General features: G+C 33.7%; 1 protein-coding gene across 1 annotated transcript; it reads right to left on the reverse strand.

Annotated features, from left to right (window-relative positions):
* Positions 1-724: 724 nt before the first annotated feature.
* Positions 725-21251, reverse strand: LOC138325012 (polycomb protein SCMH1-like). Its single transcript, XM_069270344.1, has 12 exons — positions 21117-21251; positions 19159-19275; positions 18125-18195; positions 16948-17182; positions 16471-16559; positions 15672-15928; positions 14965-15203; positions 13641-13841; positions 12905-13078; positions 11009-11131; positions 10276-10415; positions 725-8872 (listed from the first exon to the last, which is right to left on the reverse strand). Exons 2-12 carry the CDS (start codon positions 19205-19207, stop codon positions 8750-8752), a joined length of 1701 nt encoding a protein of 566 aa, XP_069126445.1. The 5' UTR covers positions 19208-19275; positions 21117-21251; the 3' UTR covers positions 725-8749.
* Between the last annotated feature and the right edge of the window lie 143 nt (positions 21252-21394).

The following is a 21394-nucleotide window of genomic DNA, read 5'->3' on the forward strand; positions in this document are numbered from 1 at the left end:
TCGCTGTCATCGGATGCTTTAAGAAAGAATAATTTTTATTTAAGACGAACGCATCTAGGCGCGCTAGCTAGAAGAATTTGAAGATGATTTCCGCTAAAATCTTATGCACTCGTCAGGGATTTCAGCTCGCTACGCAGATGTGAATGACTAGCGCGAATGTGCACTTGTATAAGGTGGCGCACAGACATTTTGACAGATGGTTGTCGCCATCAGAAACATATCATGTATAGACATGCTATAAACATTTGTTCTGTGATCTTGTTTCACCGAGGCTTTGTCTTTTGTAAGGTTTAAGATGTTGCTGTCATTGATACTCGTATATTGAGTTCAGTGACTTTCGTCCAAGATTGAAGCCTACCCACATGCAAATGAATAATACATTGATCACTTGTTTAAACACACAGACACGAACAAGAAAGTCATTAGTTATTCCACCTGGTGACAGTTAGAAAATGCGTATAACCACATATTTTTGCGAATTTGTAATTTCCCCGAGTTTAGTTTAAGTCAGACTGAATGTTTTCACGATCTGCATAAAAGAGAATCTGCAACAAGATAATTCATGGTTATTCCATGGATCGCTCAATCTGATTGAAGATCGTTATTTGCAATTGTGCCAACTTTCACCCAAAACAAGAAAATATCCTTTCAGCCAAACCATTCCTTCGTGTACATGTACATGTATCACTTGATAGTCGTTTCAAAGGAAAACAAAACAGTTGAATAAAATTTGATACCTTTTTTATCGGAGATTCTTTAATTTCATAAACATTGCACAATTAATTTTATCATGTTTTATATTTACATCACTTTGTTAACATTCAAAGCTTTCGTAATTGCATAACATTTCATATTCCATAATTACATACACCAAAATATTGGGAGTAATTTCAAACATATCCGTGAAAATGAGGCAAATGTCTTGCCTTCGAAAAGAGCACAAAAGAGTGTAGAAATTATGCAATCAAATAGACGTGAATTAATAAATGGCAATCAGAAATGTAGAATATAATCAAAATACTAAACCACCCTATGGTTATATTTATGAAACGATACTCAACATCAAATGATTTCTATATATGGTGATCAATAAATTAGTAAATATAAAAGATGAAAATGAAATAATTGAATTGTATAATAATAATTATGTAGATATTCAAGCTCATTAAGACGGATACATTCATCCTACATTAATCAATGAACTTGACACATAAATATTGACACATGTACAATACAAAATATTTAGCTTCCATTAAAAGGCTTATATGTTGCAATGTATTTACATAGCATGGCATTGATTACTCTATAAGTTGTTCAGCTACAAAAAAATGTACAATTTACGTATTATTTGTTCCATCGCAATAAAGCGACCAATCATCTTGCACTGAATCAACAAAATATCAAATCTGTAATACAGGTCATAGTTTTGTAAATACAACAATGGATTTCAGGTTCATAACATATTCTATTACGTAATCATTTCATTTTCTAGAGATTTTCCTATGAAGACATATATATAAAGTGCAGCAGTTTTTTTTCTTAAATCACTGAAAAATCATGCATATTTATTTACCAATATTTGAAACTTAAGATTCCGTGAACATATCGGACATGTGACCCTATAAAGTTTGATATTTACCTTTTTAATAGACGCAATATTATTCTAATAGCCGTCAGAAAACAAAACGTTTTATATTATGATATGAAACAGACAGACGTGTCAGATACTTTGAAAGTGTCAGTATCACTATATTTTTCATAATCCTCCTAATGTTATTAACATATATTCAGATGAGTCACTCTATTGAATTATGAATTTCAGTATTATATCAGAGACAAAGTGTAAAGTGAATTATCTGACAACGTCTATATTGCCATATACACCTGGTATTAGGATCGTGAAACAGTTTCAGTCTGTAATCAACCAATCAAACGTTATGTACCTTTTTGAAACATCATCTGTAATTGGCTACGTCTGTTTTAAACTTAAGACTGTTTCATTGTACTGGGGTCTGATGCAAGATGGAAATCGTTAGTCAATGACACTGTTCAGTAAAAAAAATTCGGTTTATATAACGCACCTTTTTTACCCCCCAAAAAAAATCAGGAGCGCGGCTTATACTCCGGCACGACTTATATATTCTATGTTAACAAAATCAAAAAAAAAAAAGGAAAAAAAAGACTATGATTTGGAAAAAGATAAAAAAAAAAACGCTGAGAAATTGACTGTGGACTGAAATACTGAGCATTGTGATATGTTTTATAGAATACAAATTACTATCAGCTGACAATTGTATAATCATACATACATGTACATGAGTTTGCCCATACAATGAAATCTAAACATATATCATGTGCGTTTTCGAATTATATGTATTTGTATTTCACATCACCTGTTATAGCAATAAATTTGATATAGACTTTTATTGTCCATTGTAAACACCTTTAAGTACAAGTTCAAGAAGACAGCTATATTAGAAAATTAAAATTCGAGCAGACAGCTATATTATTACTGAACATTACCTTGTAAATCATGGAGTAAATGTACCCATTTAGGATGAGAGTGCAAGGGCCAAGGGCAAAATTATATGGTCTACCCCATTTAATTTACCGTATAAGAAGGCACTAGCTATACATATACAAAACGTTTTAATGTGTAATTCTCATCAAATCATACATTTGTATACAGTTACAACTGTTTCTGTTAAAATTCATATGACCTTGGCCAAATTAGCTTTAAATTCAAAAGAGATGGGTTTCAATGTTTAGTATTGATTTTGACCAACAAAAATTTCGAATGATAATGTTTGCAAATATATGTGCTTAAGAATTTTGTAAAAACAACATATTTTGCATGCTGTTTTAAGTTTTAGAAATATCTAGTCAATGTACTGTGTGAAGTGTAAAGCGAGTCAATATTGACCTTTTGAACTCATTGCCCAAATGTTGAGTTCTTCAGTGTGGTGTCTTTAGGCCATCGTTTTTCCTCTAATTATTATAACATGTAGGTCAAATAATGATGATATTTTCAAATGACTCAGGAACATATTGAAAAAAATATTCATTCATTGATATGCAAAATAGAATCCAACAAATGCATGTACATATTTTACTGTTTTGTAAAAGAAATTAATCCACTCATGTTTTCACTAGCATTGTCGTATTAAATGTTGCAAAACATTTTAGTAGAACATAAGAAGACAAATTTTCTGGAATAAAATATGAAGTAATCTAGCAATAAAATTTCCGATGGGAGAAATTGGCAAAGAACCTTAAAATACCTACTAGATTAAGATTGAACTGAATTTTGATTTATCTGCATCGCTTCAATAAGATAGCTACTGGTAATTACACATGTAAAGCAATTTTCCTGATATGTACCAATCTTTTCAAATGAGCAGATAATAATTCTTTAATTCCAAAAGAGAGGAATACTTGTTGAATTTTATGTTAAATCCATTAAGTGTTGTTGAATACAACCAGGAAGTAAACTTCCATAGTTATATTTACATTTCTTATATAGAAATTGACAACTTCTGGGACAATGTATGTTAGAAATAATGATGCATTATTATGATGATATAGGTTAAAAGGAACAGGTGTTTTTAATATAAGCATTAAAATGAGGACATGACTTGATTTGAATATAAATGTACATGTAACACCAGTACTTCTTCTGATTAGAAACAGTTTGAGGTTCATACATTATGTAAGTAAATTGAACTTGATTTGTACAGTTTCTTATGTCCTATTGTAATTAACAATCAAAAGTGATTGAATGGCAATGCAAGTAAAGGAAAATGAATTATCAACAACAATTTCAATTATTATAATAATGTATCAATGTCATCTGCAGGTGACTCCTGCAGTGACTGTGGTAGCCTCAACATGTATAGAAAGGTAATTAATCTACATGCATCTCAAAATATTATCATTACCAGAACATTAACACACCTATCATTCTCACAATCAGCCAGAAACTAATTACTTTATCATATAAGTACATGCAATAAAACAACATTTCATTTCAAAAGATTGCAATATCTTATATTTCACTTAGTATGCGAATAAATTAATTTTTACGTGTTACATTAGACTTAAGTGGCTTTTATTATAGTAAGAGAGGAGGTATGTGTTGTAATATTTTGGATCACAGAGTTTCTATTATAAGACAGGGATTTTATTTTGTATCAGCACCATTAAGTTGACAGCACAGGGGCATGGAGGGCAGAACACTTACCCTCCAGTATGTAATATATGATATTACAGTGACTGCAGGGTCAGTTTTCTGCCATACTCCTGTGATTTCTGGGAATGTACAGGTATTTAAATATCAATCACAACACAAAATTGTTATCTCCTTAAAAGTATATGAGGTGTTCAAAAAGATATCATTTCTAAACTTCAGATGAATGTATATAGAGGTGTCAAATGTATAGCCATTGTCACAGAAAAATCCACAAACCAAATAAACACACATAAACCTAAACTTATGCTAATTATATTATTGCAATCAATGACACCAGGTATTAATCTATGCTAACCTTGATTAGTTCATTGTAATTAAATACACTTACATGAGTGAGTATATAATAATGTAAAATTATTCATAATTAAAAAATAATGCAAATGCTGTATGATCATAAAACATGTAGATATACAGGAAAAGATATAAAGAGTAGTATGCAATATGACTGATGTACAAAGCATATTTCAAAAGTAAGCTTCATCATTATACACAAACATCTTGTCTCAAGACTGGATATTGTAATGATGATAGAAGATCTAGGGATATATATGCTAGACTTGAAATATTGACAGCAAAATCATGCATTACTAATCCAAACTTTGTGTAAAACCATTAATGATCATCTATGATTGATTACCTCAAATTTGTATTTTTGCTTGAAAGCAAATTAAAACAACTGCTTAAAGCATCAATTTTTATTAATCAATATTTCCTAACAAAGTTTCAGTCATCAGTTTGAACATGTTTTACATCGTTAAGACGATGGGTACTTGCCTAATTATATAATAATAATTATATAATAGCTAGTAATTGCTGATAAGTACTTTTTATTTATTCACACCAGTCGCAATTTACAAAAGTTTTCCTTGAGCTATTAAACTTGTTTTGGAAATCTTGCCTAACCGCCTCAGGAATATTGCTATAATAAACACAAATTATAATTCATTTTTTTGTTTTACTGTTGCTTTGAAAACATCAAAATGATTGATCAAATTACAAAATGTCTTGTCATTATAATCTAGTAGAAAATTGGATGTTCCAATTGGCATAGTCACAATTCCTTATACTACGTAAAGTTACTCATACAAACAGTTGTCTCTCTGTGCATAGGTGACAAGATAAATTTGAACTGAACATTAGAGAAAGTTTTTATGGATATGACGAACACTCACTAGGTACAAAGTACATATGCATTCGGCTGCATGGACAAAAAATGTGTGAATTACACCACATAATGTAGCACAAGGTGAACTTCTACATCTGCATAGACTACATATCAAGAACACAGGCAATCCAATTTACATACATGAATTAATTACACTGAACAATAAGAGTCTCCAACACACACATATTTAATTATCCTTACAAAAGTTCTTGTAGGATGTATGTGAGATTATACATCTATATCTGTCGGCCATTTATATAAATCAACATGCCCTATGATGTGTGCAACGATATCAATAGTAAAATTAGTCAAACAATTCATTATTGTCAATCCTATTGTCTTTGATATCAATTAATATTTAAATATACAACATTACGGAGTGGAATATTGAGAGTAACATTTTTGTAAATTGTGTAGTTATAGCAGTAAATAAGTGCCTACAAAACAATATGTTACCATATGCAGTCAAGTTGTTTTTATTTGTTTTACATAGTTTTAACAGCCAGGGTCGACACCTTCTAGTTCCAGGACTTGCTAGGGTTATACCCATGAATATTGAGTAAGCAGTTCATAGTTTCCTATACCGTTGACAGTATGAGGAATCATTCTAAAGTGCACAATATATATCAATGTGTTCAAAAGGGAAAGAACTTGTCATTGAAGGTTCTCTATATATATCAAAGTATTAATCTAGAATGCTCTAAAGTCAAAATAAAAAGCTTAATTAACAAGAATTAACAATGGCATATATGGCAGCAAACAAAATATAATAATAATAATAACAAAAACAATTCTTCAAAAGGTCAATTAAGTCTTAGACAAGCTGAGAAATGGATGTATATAGCACTTATCAAACTTGTGTATTTCATACAAGAATATGTTACACAAAGGTCATACCTGAGCAAGTTCTACAAATTTCTAGATCAACCAATAAAATCATCAGATTGCAACCATGAGGTTTCTGTTGAAGAAGTTATTTCTAATATTTATAATACCTTTCTTACACTTCAGTTCAGTTTCTGAATGCACCACAGCTCAAGGGTCTACATTACATATAGACTGTATTTAGAACACAAACTGCCACTTTACTTGAGCATCAAGAAATCATGTTCCTTATACAACTGTCAAGTATAAACTAAAACAGGAATTACACTCATACCTGTTTGTCTCACACTTATTTCCTTTTAATATTGAGTTTTTTACACCCAATATGTTCACCGCTGCTCCATTCATGTAGCCTGGATGGCTTCACACTCAGTATTTTATAACTACTTTAAATGTCATTTCTCATACCAGAGTTATTTTAAAATTCCCATAGAGATAGCGTGCAGGTATTTATAAATACATATGTTTTTCCTATAGTGTTATAACTTGCAGTTAATACCATAGTTATCATGTCTCTTTCTCGATTACCAGACTTATCCTCATACATTTTTCTCATAACGGATACATATACTTCCAATTTCTAACACCTGATCTATTCCCCTAACGTATGCGTTTATTACACTGATCTCTTGCCATATTTAAAAAAGGCTTACTCAGCTTCGCCTAGACATTCAATCAATGAATTTATGGCAGACAAAGTGTTAATTTGATTTCTATGATTCTCATGCCTGCCCACTGTTAAAACTGGATAGGAAATATTACTCACCTGCATGCATAATACTAAACTTATAGGCATAATATTTTAAACAAAATTTAACCTGATTGCAGTAAATCACTCATAAAATCAAACTGAAGTAACTATCAATGCTGTTCAAGCAGATTAAATAAATATGCCCCCTGTTAAAACTGTTGATTGGAAATATAACTTTTGCACCTGCATGCATAATACTTAACTTATAATGGGCATATTATCTTTACCAAATTTCAACCTGATTACCTGATCAATCACTCAAAAATTCAAACTGAATTAACTATCAATGCTGTTCAACCAGATTAAATTAACATGTATATGTTTACCTCTGGCTTAATAACTTTAATTAAAGTGAATAGTCGGGCAAAGAAAACCAGTCTTAATGCGTTCATTGGCCTTCCAAAAGTTCTCACATATTAATACGACGGTCAAGTTCTGCTTACATTTCCCAGTTCTGGCCATTGATATAAAGAAAAGTTGAAAGCATTGAAAGCGAGGCTGCGTGGAAATGTAACCACAGACATAGTCAGCCGGGAGGACATTTTAGGGTTCCTATATTTTAAATTAATTTCTTCGTACGCAGACAGATTTTGACGAGAAATTTTATTTTTCTATTTCATAAGAAATTATACTGGATACATTCACACCATTTTTACCGACTTTAGCCATCCTTGCCCGACTGTTCACTTTAATGATAAGTTGTCAGAGGGGCGCTTTACATGACCAAGCTCACTTTAAGATGAAGATCTGTATAATATGATTCAACATTTCATACTACTAGAAATTTGTTAGCTGAAAAATGGACCAGTTTGTACTGGTGTGGTTTTCTATTGACACTTTCCATAGCTGTTCTAGATAACAATATGCAAAGAAATACACTGCAAATCGGTCATGAAGATTACGTGGTATTGTATCACACTAACTACACAATGAGACAATGACTAAAATGTCCCCATACTGTTTATGTCACGATGAAGCTAATGAACAAAATTAACAGTCTCTAACGTTGATCAAAATAAATACATTGCTGAAGCAAATACTTGTATGGAACCGACTATTTCCAGACATTAAATCTGCTGAATATTTTCAGTCAACTGGATGAAAAGTTTTCACCTCTGCATGCATATGACAATATTTGCAATAACTTCACATGCAATATCAAGCTTAATCTTAACATTAACATTCCAAGGAGGTCATATTTTATTCTATGTTGGACAAACAAGAGGAATCAAATCATCTCATGGATATTCAGTGATATTTCCACAGGAAGTCAATTTCATTTTTTAGTACATTAGTATTTTATATAAAAAATTGATGTAAAAGAGCTGCAGTATATTGCCATGAATCAACATATCTAAATTTGATAAAAATCCTGCAGCAATCTTGGCGGTAAAATGAGGTATTATTATCAAATCTCAGTAGATCATTACAGTCAATAAACAGACATTCACGATCAACGAGCAGAGAAATAGGCAGCCTTTGTATTACAACTTGGCCTATAAATCTGTATTTCATTGATAGCATTACAGAATGGAATTAACCCAATGATTACACTACCTTGACCCAGGTTAGTGGATGGACTGCCTATACTACATATGATACAGCTGTATATACTAGTACTCCTTCTTCCATTACAGTGATTTCTCGAAAATGGACACACTCTGTGGATAATCTCCAATGCTGAAGATCAAGGCAGCGTTCATTTCTTATGTTTGAGTTTCTCCACAATATTACAAAGTTTGAGAACAGGACCAAGTTTGAGTCCCATATATTTCATCATCATATCACTATTTAACAATAGCAAGGCTCTTCCGTCTATCTCCTGCAAGTAAAACAAAAGGCCGTAATAGTACTGTAATCAATTAATAATGGAAGACATATTCAGCTTAAGGGCATATCAACAATCCATTATAAACAAGAGTATCGCTCACCTGGTTTGTAATGCCAAGTACTGTTGTGAATACAGGTTCATTGTTTCTTTTCTAAAGGAATTCGAATATTTACCTCTAATTCCCCTATTGGGCCCCGCCCCACCTGCCCCCAGGAGGTCAGAGCCAAAATTTCTACAAGTTCTATTCCCCTTCCCCCAAGGATGTTTGTGGCCAAATTTGGTCACAATCCATGCAGAACTCTAGGAAAGTAGCGATTTATAGGATTTACCTCTATTTCCCCTATTGGGCTCCGCCCCTCCTGCCCACCGGAGGTCAGAGCCAAAATTTCTACAAGTTCTATTCCCCTTCCCTCAATGATGTTTGTGGCCAAATTTGGTTACAATCCATGCAGAACTCTAGGACAAGTAGCAATTTATAGGATTTACCTCTATTTCCCCTATTTGGCCCCACCCCTCCTGACCCCGGGGCTGCAGACCGAAATTTATACAAGTTCTGTTCCCCTTCCCCCAAGGATTTTTGTGACTAAATTTGGTTACAATCCATGCAGAACTCTAGGACAAGTAGCGATTTAAAGGATTTACCTCTATTTCCCCTATTGGGCCCCGCCCCTCCTGCCCCCAGGGGGTCAGAGCCAAAATTTATACAAGTTCTGTTCCACTTCCCCAAGGATGTTTGTGACCAAATATGGTTACAATCCATGCAGAACTCTAGGACAAATAGCAATTTATTAGATTTATCTCTATTTCCCCTATTGGGCCCAGCCCCTCCACCCCCGGGGGGTCAGAGCCAAAATTTATACAAGTTCTGTTCCCCTTTCCCAAGGAAATTTGGTTACAATCCATACAGAACTCTATGACTAGTAGCCATTTATAGGATTTACCTTTATTTCCCTATTGGGCCTGCCCCTCCTGCCCCCAGACGGGTCAGAGCCAAAATTTATACAAGTTCTGTTCCCCTTCCCCCAAGGATGTTAGTGGCCAAATTTGGTTACAATCCATGCGGAACTCTATGACTAATAGCGATTTAAAGGAAATGTTGACAGACGGACTGAGGGACGCCGCGCCATGACATAAGCTCACTGGCCCTTCGGGCCAGGTGAGCTAAGAACTTAATTAGCAGATTGATAAGTCAACATGTAATCTGTATTCTTTCTGTTGTTCAAATTAAACTCCTTTATCACTATAAACAGAACTTGATGATGCAATAATCAATATTTACACTCAAGGGGAGATAAGTCTTATATGCAAAGACAGAATATCCAAGGCAATGTACAAAATAAGCTTACCCACAGCCTGGCTGTGTTACACAGATAAGATAATATGAATCAACTTACGTGTTTCCTAAAAAGTTCTGTGTGGGGTGTTAAGGCAGCGTCTGTATCACATATGAACTGGATGACTTCCTCAATTGACCACTCCAGAGGGTCATTGCCTAGTTTGTGGACTGGCCTGGGGTCTGCAGTGGTAGAGCTTGCTGTGGAATCAGAATGGTAAACAATGTCAACACTGCTTTTAAAAATGTCTTCAGTCAATATCAATTACATATTGTACTCATGTATCCAAGTATTTTATGATAATTGCATATCACAAGAGGGAACCAGATTAAATAGAGAAAAGTCTTTGTTGCCACACATTTGACTTAGTAACATTTTCATGCCTGACCACTGGTCAGGGATTCATGCCTTCCCCATACTGACTTAAGTTTAGTGTCTTATCGTCATGTGTAGCCCGACAACCAGGCACAAGTTGGAATGTTGAATTACACTTTCTCATTTATTTTCCAAGCTATTGATAAATATAAATCAATCATATTGTTGCAATATAACACAGATCCAATTTAATCTAGACTTTGTATGTCTTTGTATTTCTTTAGTAGGAGCAGAAATATAAAATGCAAGACCAGGATTGGAACCTAGCAATCTAGCCATAAGCTCAACAGCTGAGCTACCTGGTCGACCGAATCCAAAACAAATACCAAGTAAGCTTTGATGTGTATAAGACATGTATGTTTTGAGTGTGCAGATTTAAAATCCCCTTTATATATATAGAAGGCCTACACTGTAATACCTTCAGCTGTGTATTCTGAGTATCGCCTCATCTTTTGATGTTTACTTCCTTTCTGACTGTCCACTGATTCTGTTGACCACCGCCTTTTCATGATTTTAGTTAACTTTTCTGATTCGTCAGATTCTGAAATAAAAAAAAAAACATATATTATAAGAGTTGAGATGTACCTTAACTATACTCATTAGTGAAGAAAGATGAAACTCATGACTTTACAATGCTAGTTTTAAATCATCTAACTTTTGAATAGTGTTGATATGAAAGTACAGTCGAAACTCGTTATCTCAAAATCGCTTGAGTCGAAATTCCGGTTGAGTCGAATTAATTTTCAAGTCCCGTTTTGTGTCCTTCTTTGTGTATGTATTTTAAGATCGGATGACTCGAATTTCAATGACTCGAAACTCCGGTTGTGTCAAAGTCAATTCCTGGTCCCTAGAACGGATATTCAGCGAAAAAAATAGTCGCAGCAGCAGTCGCTATCTCGAATTTAATTTTAGTCAAAATTTTAAATAAAAAAAACCCAACAATTACGTAAATATAACATGAATACAAACAATTGAAATTCACCTGTGGTTTGTCGTAACACGTGATTGTTTACCTGCACATATCGCGATCGGTATATGCAAATTCAGGCCTATGGGAACATACTACAACAATGACTGCTAATTAATAATTGTTTAATAATCCTCTCAAGTCTGGCTTCCTAATTAGTGTCACTTTACAATTGTGACTTACCTGTAAATAAACACGACGCGTGTTTACACAATCACACTCAGCATGGCTGGATCAGCGTGGCTGATCATGACCAGAAGCATGTTTGTTTAGGAATAATTAGAAACGAAAGTGTTTTCTAAGGTTTGTATGGAATGTTGACAGTGCAAAATAATTTAACAAACCCACAATGTTAAATTTATGTTTAACTAGTCATTGCAGATGCACTAGTATCTTAGTCATACAAAGTATTTCTTCGTTGGTATAGAAATCTACTTTCGTTTCATTTACCGTAAATTATATTAACCAGTAGAAACGGAGAGTGTAGTCTGCTCACGGTAGGTGAAAACTATTGTTTATTTTACTATTTTGAAATACCATTAAATTCTGAAATAAGAAAAATGCTTGTTTTTATTTGTTCAGGTACTATATTCTGTATAAGTTTGATGTGTGAACCATTGAAGTCAGTATACGTATACCACCGGGAAATCAGGGTGCATGCCTATTATCGTGACGATCATATTATCGTAATTCAATTTTTTTTATTTACAAATGTATTTTAAAAAAATCCCAAAACATCTGAAAGCATATAACTAAAAGATTTAATACAAACCTTATAAGTTGGAAAATCATGATAATATGCTGATCACGGTAATAGGCATGTGCCCGGCTGTCATAAGATATAAAGACCGTTGAAAACCACGTTCTGACCAAACCTAATGGCATTACGTTTGAGTCGAATTCCGGATGAGTCAAATTATTTTCGTTGGTCCGTTGAATTTCAAGATAACGAGTTTCGACTGTATAATGATATAATTATCTATATGAAGGGAGATAACTCAATAAGTAAACAATGTTTGTATTATTGGTGTTGTGACGAAGACATAAATGATTCTCAAGCACTATCTAACTGGAACTTTTATTGAACAGGCGTAAAATTAACAAACTAGACATGCCTTTAAAGTAAATGCCCCAGCCATTATATAATGTGGATAGAGACAGGACAGGCAGGCATGGACAGGACAAAAACAGAGACATCCAAAACAAGACGTATGCTATACCTTCCCCCTCCTCCCCATTTCATGGTTGGGGCATAATGAAAAACCAAAACCATTCCTTAAAAAAAATAATATTTCAATGATGTATGTTTATCCATTTATTCCACTATCACTGCTAGAGGACACCAACCTGTTTTGATTTTGCTCCTACCACATTTCGGACAAAATCCATGCAGAGGTTGACTGGTAAAAAGATTCTCACAACATCCGAGGTCCTCCAGCATGCGCTCGATAAAACTCCAAAGATTTGACACTTTGTCTATGACTGGCAGTCGCTTTGTGTGGGTTTTGTTTCCTTGGTTAGCTGTGAAATGTAAAGGTTACAATAAACAATATACGTCATGTATCTTACAAGGACTAGAAACTGGAATATCAAGTGAATGGCAATGAAAATTGTCTTCTCTCAGCTCAAGGGGAGTAACTTTAGATTTATGTAGTGACCCAGTTACAGTTAAGTATACAGTGTATAGAGTTTCAAGAAGACCTTGCTAACTTGTGATTATATCTTCATCTAATATACACTGAGAAACAAAATACCAAGATGTGCAAATCTTTAAATTGGAACTGTCGCCAGAGTGGATGACTAATACCCCCCACCCCTCCCCCTGCTGCACAAATTTAGTAATATTTCTATTTATAGGCATTAATAGGGGCATTGCAGAACTCTTTATACTTTACAAAACTCCCGTTTATGTCAGGGTTCTGTGTACCAAATTTTATCAAAATCTGTCTTGTAGTTTAGGAGGAGTTTGTCGGACAAAGATGTCTCTACAAACAGACAAGACTGATGGACGAGCGGATAGACGTCGTTGCGGGGTATGAATACAAAACCATATATATATTATCATATACATATCATACCTTACCTGTGACAATGACTTTGCCGCTGCCTTCCTGAATACAATTATACACTTGCTTTTCATGAACAGCACTGTCAATGCAGGTTTGCACCACTTCTCTGAGCACTTTTACCATTGTTCCTGGGCCAAACTGACTACGCAGCTGAGAGATCTTTCTTGATTGGAGGTATACTCCACAGTTACAATTGTGGTTTACATAAACACACACTGAAAGATTTAAATTGGATTCACATTTAATAGACATATACATGCTAAACAATGATCTATATAATTGGTCTTAAATAGAATTTACACATGACAATACACATATTTTTCTAACATCGAGTACAACAAAATTACATGAAAATAATGAATGTTTAAGATCTACTACATGTGGGTATAAAAGAAATACATATTTATGTACTATTGACAGACATATGACAGTTTTTAGTTACCTGTAGTACTGCTTATCTATTTGTGGCAGTATTAAGTTACCTGTGGAACTACTAAGTTACCGGTGGCACTATTTAGTTACCGGTGGCAGAGTTTAGTTTCCTGTGGCAGAGTTAAGTTACCTGTTTAAGAGTAATTGTTACCTGTAGCACTATTTAGTAACCTGTGGCAGTGTTTAGTTACATGTGGTATTATTAAGTTACCAGCAGCATTATTTAGTTACCTGTGGCATTTTAGTTACCTGTGGCAGTGTTAAGTTACCTGTTTTAAAGTTATTGCTACATGTAGCGCTAATTAGTTACCAGTAGTGATTTGTAGTAATTATATGTGGTATTATTAAGTTACCAGCAATATTATTTAGATTTTGTTGCAGAGTTTAGTTACCAGGGTACCTGTGGCAGTATTTAGTTACTTGTGGCAGTATTTATTTAACAGTGACAGTATTTAGTTACCTGTGAAACTATTTAGTTACCTGTGGCAGGTTTTGTTATCTGTGGCATTATTTAGTTACCTGTTGCACTATTTAGTTATCTTTGGTAGTATTTAGTTACCTGTGAAACTATAAAGTTACCTGTGACAGTATTTACTTACCTTTGGCCGTGTATAGTTACACGTGGCAGTGTATAGTTACAAGTGGCAGTGTATAGTTACATGTGGCACTATTTATTTACCTGTTGCACTATTTAATTATCTTTGGCAGTGTTTAATTACCTGTGGCAGTGTTTAGTTACCTCCAATAGTGTTTAGGTACCATTGACAGACGTTACTTACCTGTGGCATTATTTAGTTATTTGAGACAGTGTTTAGTATCCTCCGCTAGTGTTTAGTTACCATTGGCAGAAATTAGTTTCCTGTGGCAGTGTTTAGTTACATGTGGCCTGTGGCAGTGTTTAATTACCTGTGGCAGTACTTGGTGAGCTAGTATCTGGTTCTGTCACTGTGACTAGCGGAGACTCCGCCTCCCTGGGAGATAGTGGCTTGTTATCTGTCAGATTTGGACTAGCAGTGTTAGAGTGAAGAGATTTCCCAGCTCCGCCACCCAGAGATGGAGAGGCTTTGGAACTGCTATTTCCTGAGGTGTTAGATGTTGGCAGAGAGATCGACAATGGCACTTCTTTTCCTTCGGCACTTCTTTTCCTTTTGCCGTCTTTAATGGAAGATTTCCTTTAAAAACAAAATTGTATGATTGTGATTTCTAAGTTTCATATATGTATTTAATGTTATCACTTAGCTATATGCAACTCTTAACTTTCAAAAGAAAATGAGGAACTTAAAGTTGTCTCATGACAAAGTTTTTCATTTTATCCTCACAATAAAATCACACTTTTTTTTTTACATCTTTACTGCTGAATACAATATACCTCACGGGTGAGGAAATGTTTACAACTAACCAAATCATTAGATTATAACCCTAAAATTTATCATATTGTAAATTTCTAATTTAAATTGGTTCAGGAAAGAGTATGTACCAATAAAGATTTTTTTATGATAAACACCATATCACATGAAATGAGATTGTCTCTGTTGAGAAAATATTTTCATTAATTTTAATTCATCTATGAAAGACAGATCATTTGACAAACATAACAGTATAACTATAGATACATATTTTCCATACCTTTTTGGCCCGGAGGTTGTAACTGGTGGCCGCTCTTGAAACACCAGTTACAGGGAAATAAATCACGAGAGTCATATCGGCACCAGTAATCGAACGCTCCTCTCCAGCCGTCAAACGTAACATGAATCTGATCACCGTTCACTGCTCCCACTGTGGCTGGACATATTAGCATTGGGTTTTTCCTGTCGACTGCCTCTAACTTCATTCCGACCTTGAACTCATTACATTTAGGAGATGGAGGCTCCTACAAATACAGACACTTGTCTACACATTGTGGCCATATTAATTTAAGATAGCACAACCATAAGCAGTTAAGTGGTACTTTTTGTAAAATGAACCCTTATAACTTAGCACATGTTGGCCCCTACCTGAATATATGTTTTAGTTTAGTTGAACCTCTTCATAATCAACCTTGTCTTAATTGAAGACCCTACTTGATTTGAAGTGTTCTATTTTATAATTCATACCAATTACCTCTTTGAATCCTACCGATGATCTCTAGATGTTATAAGAGGACACCATCCAAATATTACAATCTGACAGTAGAGTTACTTGATCTTTGTTTCCAACAAAAATCACAAACAAACATCATTTGGAGTCAAAAACTTAGTGATAAAATCTTATTATAATAGTTTTCTTTTTAGGTGTATTCTTTTCAAATATCTGAAATTAAACCAGCTCCTTATCTGTCCTCAATGAAAATTGATTAAGATATTGCAGCCTTAATTGTGCTTCAAATTGGTAAAATAACCACAAAAATCTTGTCTAAGGTGTAACTAGGGTTACCTTTTTGAAGCATTCCTCTGGGGCAACTTCTGCTCCATTTAATGACTTTTTCAAGAATGCTGGCCATGAAGATGGGTTCATTCTAAAACCTGGAAATTATGAAAAAAAATTGTTTTAGGTTTCTATCAGACAGAAATGATGAAAAAGGCCACACAGATTATTTTTCAAACAGAATTGCAGTCTGAAACCACCTGACCATTTTGTGTGGAGATCAATCATATAAACAACTTTTACACACTTCAGTTTACAATACAACCATAAAAAATTATAGCGTTTGATAATTATGAAATTATTATTAGACAAAAATAACCAATACTTAAGCATCTTCTACCCATCCAAATAATCTCATCCAAATAATTCTCTATGGGAAAGACCAGTCTTCCAGGATAACTTTTATTAAATATCTTTCTAATAAATAAATATGAATAATTCAGAAGCATATTCCACCTTTATCAAGAGACTCATCACATACATTACCTAAGGGAGGTTGAAGGAGTCCGCCAAACAATTCACAGTAACCGATGAGATGCAGATCTGAGGAATCCACGAGTCTCCAGAAGTCGTTTTTATCATCGCTTCCATCGAGTCGGAGACGTAGGCGAGGACCTATCATTCCAACAACTGTCGCCACGCAGATAGAGGTCAGGTTTCTAGGGTCCACGGCCTCAATCTTCATGTTTAATTTGAACTCATTGGCGGGTGGAGTGGAAGACTGAAATGATACAAGGGAGATAATTTACCTCATGTACTATACATTATTGTTCTGCTATTAAAATGATACAGCAAGCACAAAATAAACATATTCATACAGATCTTATCAACTATATGGACTCCTGTGTCCAATGCAGTCCACTGCACTTTTTCCCAAAAAGCTTTGCTGGTATTTACATACATTAAGGCGCCATACAAAAAAAAAAAATTGCGTTTCCGGTAACCCGTCCGACCCTATAAAATCAGTGCCTTCTCACAAACTTTTTATCAGTTTTGCCTTCAAGCAAACAAATAACAACATTAATTTTTGCAGTTATGCACAAAATCAAGAATTTCGGTACAAATTCTGTAAATTTAAGATACCAATAATCCCCTGGGAAACAAATCCATTGTTTATATAAGGTTGAATAAAGTATATTTCAGTTTTTCACTGCAAGAAACAAGGATAAGAGCAAAAAAACATTTTTAAAAAACAATCCCTACCTACCAACCCTTTATTTTCAAAGGGCGTTACCGGAAACAAGTATATTTTTTTATTTGGCCTAACTATGGTAAAGGACATGATGACAAATGATACATTTTGTGACTAAATGTTTCTGTATCAAAATATAGATACATTTGCATATACATGTATACAACACATGATGTTTTACCTAAAATAGGAAATCCAACAAAGAGTCATATGATTGCATTTTTACTAACAAGATCTCTCATTAAATGAAAACAGGCAAAGATTATGTCTCTAGTTAATATCCGCAGCCTTTTTAAGTCAAGATGAGAATGCTGAAATCCCATTTTTTGCTTGTTACAATTTCTAGTATCTTCAATGATGATTCAAGTTAGCTATTTGCACAAACTTGAAAGTCTTAGATGACAACTTAATAAACTGTTGAATTTATACTAGTTAATAGTCCCAATGTGATAATGGTCTTGACTGTTTTACCTGCTTGAAGCAGTTCTCAGGCGCTGGCTTTGATCCAGTCTCCGCTAGGTACTTATCCCAATCAAAACTACCTGAAATTAACAACCAACAATAACCTCATTATTCCATTTTGCTATTGTTATAAATTTATGTATAAACAAATCTTTTTACAATAGTATACATATGAACCTGAACACAGATCGAGTACGCCAGAAACCATGCGGCCACTGTCCAGGTCACTCCATGATTAGGATTGACCATGGTAGAAACTGTCGAGACATATATTACATATGTGCATGAATTGGAAGGTGATCTGGGGGCATCAATTAAAACAGGAAAAAGCTGCAGGTCGGCCAACTTCATTGGTTCTTCAGTTTTTTTGTCAACCAGACACAGGTTAGTCACATGATCAAACTGGAGAACCAAGGAGGTCCTTTCTACCTATTAATTGATAGCATGGTTATGCACCTTTTGATATTTCTATTTGAAAAATGGTTCCAGATGAGATTGATCATTGCAATTGTTAAATTTGTATATGATATATATAAATCTCTATAATTAAGAGACTACCTTAACCATGTGTATGTGGCAGGTACATGTACATGTAGATGATCACACGAAGCACATGAAGCATTTTCCTTTTTATCTTTTCCTTCTGGCAAATTATGCTGGTATATGTCCAATTCACACATTGCCGTAAAATATTGTGTGTATCAAATAGTGTAATGTGCCTTCTTTTTAGGTCCAATCTGTTGAGGTCGACCACATGTTTTGTTAATGAAAAATTGTTGACATTTTCCCTTGGTTTCACAACTCTCAAGCAACTTTGAGATTCTCGTGACGATGTTAGGAAGAGTTCAGAATGATTCGGCATCTTTCGAGCCTATTTTTCACGTTGAAAAGGTTTTTTACTTTTATAATTAAAACTACTTTCAGTTCTGTAACTTTATAAAAAGTGGTAGAATTAGAAAGTTTAAAACTCAGACCGGCGAAGAAAAATATGTATAACACCTTTACAAACAGTTTTCACAATGACAAAAAGAACTTTAACTTACCTTGTGTTTCAAAATGGTAGATCCCTTTAGCTACAGGTAAAGCAGCCATTTTTGTTTTTTGAATTTTTCTATTCCACTTGAGTACAATGAGGCCACTTTCTTCAACCTTGAAAATGTCTGGAAAAAAAAATTGAAATATTAACCCCATTCATTTTTATTAATTGAAGATTGTAACTGACTATTAACGATGCTACACCGCTGACAAATGGTATTTTTTCTCTATCAAAAACAGGAGCAGATGAATTAGAGTTTTTCTTCAGTTACAAAAGTTACTTACTTTATACCATTAACACCATTGAAAAGTTAGAGCTTCTAATTTTAGTTCATGATAAAAATATTAAAAATAATAAATTGTGTCCCGAAAAAATTCTGTGGCACTATATGAAATGAAGTAATGATTGCACATGCACCAAAAGTGATATAAATTATTTGATATTATTTTTTGTGTTAATTAGACATATATGTACATCATTAAACACCAATTATTGTTCAAATAATGAGTATTCTTTATTCTCTGTCGGTGTTGGAGTATCTTTAACTTAATGACATTTTTTAGAATTTTCCTGAATCATAGAAAATGATTAATATGCTTTGAGCCATGGATCTGTAATATCTACAATGTAGTTAACAGCTCATAAGATATATATACTAAAGTACATATAAGGAAAATAATTTGCTATTTTTCTTTTATGAACATTACATGGATTGACATCTATAATTTAAAGATAACATAAGTATAAATCAAATGTATTTATTTTCATAATTACATGTACTTTGTATACATTATTTTAACATCAGTGCTAGCTGTAATAACAATAATTAAACAATTGAATATATCTGTACTACAAATTAATGTACATGATATTACATATTGAATAGCCTGAGGAAAGATATTGCCCCGTATGGGCGCCTTACCTACAGAAGCATATAGAAATGATAGAAAGTGTCCAAAGAAGAGCGACAAAATGTCTACCAGGAATGTCACATCTAGCATACAGTCAAAGGCTGGAGAAACTGAAATTACCAACTTTGGCATATAGAAGAATACGAGGAGACATGATAGAACTCTTCAAAATTTTAGATGGAATATATGACTCCAAATGTTGTAACATTTTATCTTTATGGAAAGATGCAACGGACCGCGAAAGCAGCAGGGGGCATAGGAGGAAGCTATTCCATACAAGATCTAACTATGAGATTAGGAGAAACCTTTTTTCACTAAGAGCTACTAAGATATGGAACGATCTACCAGAGAATGTAGTGATGGCGCCAAATATAAACTCCTTCAAAAATGTGTTAGACAAACATTGGAAAGAACAAGAACACTTATACAACTACAAAGCCTTTATACATCATTAATTTATTATTATTACCAGATAAATGTATTAACTGTAAACTCTATATTTTGTCTGAGTCTGGTATAGAGGACTTTACATATAAGTCCTGAACCAGAAATCAACTTATCTTATCTTAATAGACAATAATGTAGTGTACATTCCAGTGGGTCACTCTGACATGTGCTTATGTGGATCATTTTTTTCTCAATTGATATCAAATTATATGTAATTTGTTTAATATTAGCTGATAATATATATATATTGACACAATATTGTGTACTTTAATTAATTTGTAAACACTGAAATATTAACATTTCTTTAAACAGAATGAAAATGTGTTCTTGTCTTTTTTTTTCTCCATTTTTACTACACATTCAGAATTCATTTTCATCAGTTGACACTTTAGATATTCTTTAAATTTCACTGATTTAGATTCGAGTAGCTAAAAATAAATGATATCGCCAAATTCAATAATGTTTATCCTGTTTTCCTTCTTCAGAAAATATTTGGCGCGGTGTACATTGTTCACTGCTGTGTTGTTGTTTATTCGTCATATTGATATCAACATCCCCGGTAGTTGTCTAAATAACACATAACGGAAAATAGTTATTTTATACTTACACAGATGCGAAAATCAAAAAACGGAGTGAAAGCAATCTTGCGTAATGCCACTGCGTAATAACTGTCAGGGCGATCGATTTGTGTGGTGATGAGGATGACTTTCCTAACTTGTAGCCATTTTTACTTGAGTCATGACTAATCCACAAATCGGATACCGAAATTGCAAAATTATGCAATCCGTAATTTGCTATTTTATTATCATATAAAACTAATAGGCATATTTTTATGTAGATTTTATTGTAAATAACAAAAAAAATGTTTATAAGAAATCTGAAATG

Source organism: Argopecten irradians, chromosome 1 (assembly GCF_041381155.1).
Source record: "Argopecten irradians isolate NY chromosome 1, Ai_NY, whole genome shotgun sequence".
Lineage (NCBI taxonomy): Eukaryota > Metazoa > Mollusca > Bivalvia > Pectinida > Pectinidae > Argopecten > Argopecten irradians.

What these genes read in the sequence shown, in the direction of transcription:
- LOC138325012 (XM_069270344.1), bottom strand. Translation starts at nt 19,207, where the DNA reads ATGGCTGCTTTACCTGTAGCTAAAGGGATCTACCATTTTGAAACACAA. An exon ending in CAGAGGAATGCTTCAAAAAG is followed by an intron (nt 15,929 to 16,470) that starts GTAACCCTAGTT and finishes CTGTATTTGTAG; the next exon opens with GAGCCTCCATCTCCTAAATG. An exon ending in CAGAACTTTTTAGGAAACAC is followed by an intron (nt 8,873 to 10,275) that starts GTAAGTTGATTC and finishes TTTTACTTGCAG; the next exon opens with GAGATAGACGGAAGAGCCTT.